The 8297-nt window shown below is 38.7% G+C and overlaps 1 protein-coding gene across 9 annotated transcripts in view; it reads left to right on the forward strand.

Annotated features, from left to right (window-relative positions):
• The window catches only part of LOC148271785 (uncharacterized), a 191983-nt gene that overhangs the window by 178163 nt on the left and 5523 nt on the right, over positions 1-8297 (forward strand). For all 9 annotated transcript variants that reach the window (XM_088240925.1, XM_088240928.1, XM_088240926.1 and 6 more), the window contains 6 exons: positions 995-1149; positions 2199-2302; positions 3893-4093; positions 4917-5112; positions 6954-7174; positions 8085-8216. In XM_088240925.1, coding sequence (XP_088097051.1) covers positions 995-1149; positions 2199-2302; positions 3893-4093; positions 4917-5112; positions 6954-7174; positions 8085-8216 — 1009 coding nt within the window. The remainder of the gene's footprint in view (positions 1-994; positions 1150-2198; positions 2303-3892; positions 4094-4916; positions 5113-6953; positions 7175-8084; positions 8217-8297) is intronic.

The raw sequence follows: 8297 nt of genomic DNA on the forward strand, positions 1-8297 counted from the left end.
GTGTTCTTTAAACCCTGTAACATCCGAAACTACGATGATCAGTATGGGCAAGAAGACATATTAGCACACTTAAAAAAGTAATTGGAACAAAGATTTTTTTTAAAAATTAACTGTTTAAAAACACAAATGGTTGCTTACCTCTGTATGGGAGAAGTGAGGAGAGCGCGGCCGCATATCAGGCTCCCCCCTCTCCCCCTCCTCGGTACCCCTCTGCAGAAGTAAGCAACCATTTGCGTTTTTGATACTTTATTTTTAAAATTTTATTTGTTCTAAAATTTTTTTTAAATTTAAATTTCAATTTATTCATTTATTCATATATATGTACATTACAAAATGGAATATCTTAATTTAAATATGTAGAAATAATTGAAATAATTAGGTAAAATTAGGTAAATATAAAAAAAAACACATTAGTATACATAATATCCAAAGAATAATATGTTATAGAAGTAAGAGAATCTTGTAACGAAAAACTCCCTCAGAGACGTGAAAAATGTCAATGTCCAAAGTGATATTGTTCAACATAGAGATAGCCCTTCCAACAGGCATAACCATTGGCAGGTTGGTCCTGTATATTGGAATGTGAAACAGTCTATGCTGACGCTGTCTAAGGTAATGTCCCAATATGTCTTCTTGCTCATACTGATCATCGTCGTTTCGGATGTGACAGTGTTTAATGAACACCCTGTATGCTTCCAGAAATGAGCTTATAGAAATGTTTCCCAAGGGTGTTGTAATCCAGCATACCTGCTAGAAATAATGTTATTATTTTCTTTAAGATATAAGTATCGCAAAAATCGCTTTTGAACCTTTATAAATAAATAAACACTCATTTGACCGCGGCCTTTTTTGAATAGTATTTTTTTGTGACCATTACAATAGTATAATAATCCTATAATATAATAATCCTATAAACGATTATATGGAAAAAAAAATTATAGATGAAACTGATTGTAATCGGCAGAAAAATAAATGGTTGATGTTTGTGTTTCAGAAGCGGCAAGCAGCCATCATGGTCGGGGGACGCGGGGTCGGGGGGCGCGGGGTCTGGGGGGGCGGCGCCGCCCGCCCACGTCAGCCACAAGGCTCGCCAGAAGAAGTTCCACAGACACTTCCCGCAGGCTTCCCTGGACGAGCGGGTGCTCAACTGTGAGTCGTGTTATATACAAACTATAAACATACATACCGGGCACAGCTCGCCCGCCGCATCTGCATGCTAAAAGAAGGTGATCCAGAAATAAGTTGAGATAAATTGAGGAAAAGAGGATGAGAGTTCTTTACTGACTGGGATTAAATTGATTGGACACGATCAATTTACCGAAATGATTACAAAACTTTTTAAATGCCTTTGAAATGCTTTTTGGATGTCACCAGATCTGTGTATCTGACAGGACCTATAAAAGGGCCACGGATAGTAGCCAGAAGCTCATTCGGTTTTTATAGATAGAGAAAGTGACAAGACCACAGGATGTGTTCGGAAGATTTATTAGGATATCCGCAGCGGCATGAAGCGGTATCGACAATATTAAAAACCCACTACATACCTGACACAAATGTATCCTCTGGTTACTCCGTATTTTACCCCGAAGAATAAAGTTATGTGTGATTTGGTGAAAGCACAAAGCTCCACATACCTGAAAACCGTTTTAAGGACCATGGATCTTTCTTCGATCGTTTCCCTGATACTCTAAACATTTTTTTTCTTCAATAAATCAGTTACTCATTGAAAATATAGTTATATACCTAGTTAGGTAACTTTAAAATCAGCATTTTTTAGTTAACCACTAAAAACACATCTTCGTATCCTCTTCCATAAATGCTACAAATACACAAGTCGTTCATTCAAATTATCATAATATGATGGCATCACAGCTTGTCTATTTGTAGCATTCATTTTCAGTAAGAAACAAAGATGTGTTTTTAGTGGTAAACTCAAGAATGCTAATTTTAAAGTTATCTAGTCATAGCATTGAGCCCGCGATATGGTATCCGTAAAGTCTCTCCAGGCCTCTCTGTCAACGACCGACTCTTGTACGCCGTCCCATGTTAGGTTCACGACTGCAAAAACCTAATGCTTTGTTAAGCAGCCGAGCGTGGTTAAGACTCTCGCCTCTGCTTAGTGACAATTCTTCCACATTTTCTACAAAGTCAAGTCAAAATAAAAAATTGTAACTGGATATTATGTTTTCACCTTCCAGACTACTCCTGCGCCCTTGTGGGAGACATCTTGCTGCAGGGCCACCTTTACATCACCAAGAATTACTTCGCCTTCTACTCTAATGTCTTCGGCTATGTAACCAAGGTGAGCTAACTCTTCTACTTATCTTCTGCCACATTGTGCCACGCAGTGCAGAGTTTATTATTGCCTTCGTGCCACACTGAATACTGACTCTGTCAAGCCACTTATGGTAATGAAATCGTTGCAAGAGTAACATATCAGTATTGATTAAAGATGTATGATTTCTCGTTTTTAAATATTTAAAATTATTTAGCATTTTTCTGGGCAAAAGCGTGTTAACAACACCAAAACAGTACCTGAGAATTTGTGAAATTCTACATTGTTGACACCAAACAAGACAAGGTTACAAATGATGAAATCAGACGAGAGTGCAAACCTGAGGCAGGTATAATTGATAAGATTAAGAAAGGATTACTTAGATGGTTTTGTCATGTGGAACGAATGGATAGCGAAAGAATGGTTGAACAGATATGTATATATGAGGGATAATAAATGGTAATTTAGGACTAGGACGATCAACAAAGACGTGGCATGATCAGATAAAGCAAAATCATGTCTAAAATAGACACAATTGAAGAGCATGTATGACAAGATGCATGAATGTGGAAGAAACCAGGTATGTGTGTCAGGATAGATGCATGTGGCGTTCCATCCTATCTACTTACCCCTACAGGGAAATAGCATGACGGTAGTTATAGTAACTACCTTTTTTTTGCAAACCTGTACTGCACAAAATTATTTATTATTTAATAAGGTGTGTTATTCCTATTCATATTCTTAGAGGGGGGGGTCAGTGCTATGCAAGCTCCTGATGTCACTGCGACCTGTAAAAATCTATTGTGACGGGTTCCTGTGACTAGTTCTCGCCCTCCAAGCCCAGGTCTATAAAGAGCCTAGCTTCTGTGTGGAAGGCGAGAGTCCTCATTTTGCCAAATCTCCCCCTCCATGCCCAGATCCCTAAAGTATCAGGCTATTAGGTAAGGGGCGAACATCATCAGGTTTAACCAACGGTCCCCCGAGGATGTGGTGTATTATTCACAACTTCCTTCCATATGCTCTCTTTTCTACCCGCTGACAAGCTTCTAAATTAGAGGCTTAACGGGTTATTCCCTTAAATTAAAATTTAAAACGTGTTAATTAAAGGCACTACAATTTTTAAAGATTTTGTTTAGATTAAGTCGGCAAAAGTGCAAACAACACGCGGTACAATAATGTAGAAAAATCACATTTATATTCTGGTTAGCAGGTTTTGTGGCATTGTCATCATTATGCATTTTTGGGATTAGAAAATTAATATGCGAGAAAATATCAATTATGATATTGATGTTTATTTTCTTTATAAGAATAAGCTGCTAAGTTTCTGTTTTAGAGGCATGTCAGCAGGTCGAAAAGCGAGAATATGGAACAAAGCTACGAAAAATTCACAACACTCCAACCAATTGAGAAAATAATATTTCTTGGATTTTTTCTTGCAAATGGCGGGAATCAAACCCGCAGCGCCAGTTTCAGTGTTATATGTATGTGTTACAATAAGAAAAACTGTATTTACAATCAATAATAATCCAATTCAATAGATGGATACTGTTTTGGTGAGGTAACCATATCAAAATATTGACAAAATGATAGTTCAACGGTTGTCTCTAATTTCTACAGCTCCTTATTCCGCTGTCGTCGGTGGTGCGTGTGAGCAAGGAGAAGATGGCTCGCATCATCCCCAACGCGGTGGGCGTGACCACACTGGAAGACAAGCACGTATTCGGGAGTCTCCTGTCACGGGACACCACCTACAAGCTCATGACGCAGGTGCTCAAGGCCTCTCCCGCTCCCATCGCTGAGCTCTCTCCTCTGCCCAAGGTGAGACGTCGTCCATGAAGAAATAGAACATCCGTATTGTGCCAAGTCATACCGCTAAATATAAAGACTTCAAAATCAGCATTCGTGAGATACCCACTGAAAAACACATGTTTTTATCCTCCTCCATAAATGCTACAAACAGGACAAGTCATGCATTCTAATCATTATAATATGATTTTAAAGAATCACTACTTGCCTATTGTAGGAATAATGGAGGGAGATACAAATATGTGTTTCTAGAGGATAACTAAAAAATTTTGATTTTGATGTTACCTAGTTGTAGTGCGATATAAACGTGTTTTTTTTTATTTCTATCAAAACCACAAATGCGCCATCGCGTGAATTAGATTTTTAAAAAGTCATTTAATGGGATGAAGTACCATTGTAATAGCATGAAATAGTGATGCACGTCCCACGTTCAGGGCGGCGTGGAATGGACGAGAGAGTGTACCATATCAAACGGTCTAAAATTCTAGAAAAGTAGACTATCAAATGTCCACACAAAAATTGTTCTAAGATCAGAATCTAAAAAATATTAGAACAAGGGCTAGGATTCACCAGCATTGCTTATAATAGTTGAGATACTCTATAAATTTCAAAAATTAATTTGATTTATTTTTAAGGTTCATCATCATCATTCCCCTTTCCGCACCTGACGCTGCGTAGGGAACTGCATTGGTACACCAATCGCAGCGTATCTTGATCATTTTTGTTAAATAAAGACTTACTTTAATAATCAGTCTTACGCTTCAGGTACCAGTGCAGGGACTATGAAATATTTGCATAACTGAAAATAACAGCGATGTAAAAATTTGTTTGTTAGGAGCTGCGGTTGGGTAAAGGGGAGTCGGAGGTGTCTCTGGACGAAGACTCATCGTGCTGCAGCCAATCAGGAGCCGAGGAGCGCACCCCCGCCCCTTCACCTCCCTCCCCGGTCCCCTCACCGAACCACAGGGACGGAAGTCGCCTCAGGGGGAACCGGACATCGGAAATAGACGCCGCCGTTCCCAGTCTCACTAGTGAGAGATCTTATTTTATTGTTAATTTAATGTATTTCATAGATTTTTATTCGCATATTTTTGCTCCTCAAAATTTATAAAACATATGTTTGTCCACTCTGGAGTCTGGAGTCCCTATTTTAAAAAAGACATAGAGTTGTTGGAGAAAGTCCAGAAAAGAGCAACTAAAATGGTAGTTTCTCTAAGAAATAAATCATACGAGGACCGCTTAAGGGAGCTCGGGTTAAGTTCGCCGGAAGAGCGGAGGCAGCGTGGTGACTCGATTGAAACATTCAAAATCTTAACTGAGCAATATAATATGTACCCAAGTTGAAATCAGTGTTCACCATGAATGAAAACCGCCATCTCAGAGGTCATTCATTGAAACTAAACACTATCTCCTTCTCATCCATCCCCAGGAAGAACTTCCTGACAAACCGAGTTGTGGAGAAATGGAATGGCCTTCTCGAGAAAGTGATTGGTGCTAGTTCAGTGTACATTTATATTAACTTTTGTATATTCACTACTCACAATATATCTAACCTAGTATTTTTTAACGATGTTTTGAGTATGTCCAAATAGGCCCTGTAAATGCCTAGATTTCCGTATTCCTTCTCAAAAATGTTTTCCCTCTCTGTTGCAACAAAATTAGTATTTTTGAGCTCTTTACATTTAATTTAAAATATATTTACACTTTAATTTTTTATGTTTTCTGGCATTTCCTCAGTAGTTCTGGGACATTGTTTTTGATTTCTTTTCCAGTCTTATGTTTTTAGATCATCTTGTTGCATAGTTATGAAAGGACTCAGATCATTACACATGATCAGTACAATCACAATATTCTAGTTTTCCCGCGTGACAGTGAAGGAATACAGTGTTAGTTCCAAATTGAGACTGCGGACAGATGTCCCAGATCCCGCTTAAAAATGAAGAAGAACGTAGTTATACAAACAACATTTGCCAAATACATAATCTCATAGAAAAAAAAACAATCGCATTCCAAACCACATAAGTACAGGTAAACGTCGTTTTGCTGATTTAAAAGTACGCCGGTTGGTGCCGGCGTGGGATTCCCCGGTTCAACCGACACCAGACGACAGTAGGCGCTGTGATTCTAATAGCAGACACACTTTTACACGTTGTTTTATTCTATTACCGTGTACGCGAGCAGCCTATTGTGCGTGTAAAATTGTTTCCGAGTTAGTTTTCGTTTTGTTTTTAAGAAAAATAATAAGGTATGATTACATTTATTATTTTATTATTATTGAAATGAAAAGAATATTAAAATAATTGTATTTTATGCAATGATTCTGCAAGAAAGGAAGCAACAATCAAAGCAAATTAAATTGGATGCTTTTTTCAAAAAAGTGTGAGAATTTAATTTAGTACCGACGAAGTTAATATTTATATCACGAGATTATTATTTATTTTGTAAACGAATTTAAACTTTATTTATTAAATACATTTATTTTGAATATACATATATAGGATGTGTTAAATAAACATGTTACATTGTTGTTAGAATTTTGACACGGAACCTAACCATATATCTTCCATTATGGTGGTTGGATGGTTTCTCTCGGAACCCCGGTGTAAAACGACGGTTACCTGTACATCAAAATATCAAGACAATACTGGCAAAGTCCTAACCCAGATCCTAACATGACCCTATCGAACTCACGTGAAATTCCCATTTGTCAAAACACCGATCCCTCACAAAACCCTAATCATCCAAACAACCTCTCAGACCTTGGAACAGACTGAGCGGGCTCTAGAGCACTTTCAGCGCGCGGCCCTCCCGAGATAGTTTACTATTTAGTTCTGTAAGATTCCACTTCCTGACGAGTGTGCGGTTGTTGCAGGCGTGTCCACCGTCCTGTCGCGCAAGGCGTCCATCCCGCTTCTCCTGGCGCAGGCCAGCGGCAGGAAGCGGCGCCTGCCCGTGCCCCCAGCGCCTCCGCCTCCCTACGCGCCCCCCGCCCCCGCCCTGCTCCTGCTGGCTGCCACGGCGCTGCTTGTCCTGCTGTTCCTGTCGGCCGGCCTTCTGCTCTATCGGATAGGAAAGGTCGGCGCACCCATCGACGTGAGTAGCAATCCCACTTTTATTTTGATTATATGTTTATTTTTAAGCCTCAAAAAGGGAACAGTCATGTTCCGAAACCGCTCGCTTAGTATATTAAATTTATTTTATACAAAGTAAATACATACAGTACTATCTGAGTAATCTGCCACCCTTAAAACCATACGGGTGTCCGATTAGTGAAAACGGCAGATTATAGTACATACATACAAAAGATGGTCAAATTTAAAACAAGTGTTTTGTAAAAATTGTTTTTATTGAGGAATTTGAACTTGCATCTTACAATTCAATTGATCCAACTTATTTATAAAATTACATACAATTAGAAACTATTTTTATTGATTATTTAACCCAATCTAAGCGCTGTGGTTTACAAAGCTTGGTGCTCGAGTCTAGTGGCGGATTACTGAATCCGACATATGAATACCAGCAAATTATGGAGCCTGATTTTGTGCTTTCAATTAGTAAAAATAACAGCAGATTATAGTAGTTGTCGGATTGTTATATTACTCGACATGGAAAATCACAAAGTTAGTGCTTCAAATAGATTCAATTAGTTTTAGATTCTTCTCAAAGGTACTGCTGCTGACAATCATTAAGAGGATTGAGGCAGGAGGGTAATTCGATGAATAAGTATTTTTGAATATAGGGATGTTTTGGGAGTAAATACGTTTGTATGAAGAAAAGTCAGACTGTATCCTCTTAACGTCTTAACATTACAATGAAAGCACCTCACATTCCCGAAACTGCTCATAAAGACTAGTGTCTTTCTTCCCCTTTAAACTTCGTACGTTTTCACAGCCTCGGGTGATGATTGTGTGTTTCATTTTAAGTTTGCTAACACTGTTTTTCTTGTTTTTGTATGCCATGTGTCAATAGTGCATCTTGAACAATATCAATTATGATTTTTCAGGACAATGTGTTGATGCTGAAGAGAGGCGACGATGTGTACAGCCAGATTCTCAAGTGGCACTCTCAACTACACACCAAGTCCGCTATACAAGTGCATGACTTCCTCCATTCCAATCTGGATCAGATAGCCAAGGTGAGATTCCACACCCGACTGAACTCACGAGCGACTATCCACAGTCGATTAGATTAATCAATAACAACCAACTCTGTTTGC

This window comes from Micrasema longulum, unplaced genomic scaffold, assembly GCF_059751315.1.
Source record: "Micrasema longulum isolate JH-2025_06_02 unplaced genomic scaffold, ASM5975131v1 h1tg002648l, whole genome shotgun sequence".
NCBI classification, from domain to species: domain Eukaryota; kingdom Metazoa; phylum Arthropoda; class Insecta; order Trichoptera; family Brachycentridae; genus Micrasema; species Micrasema longulum.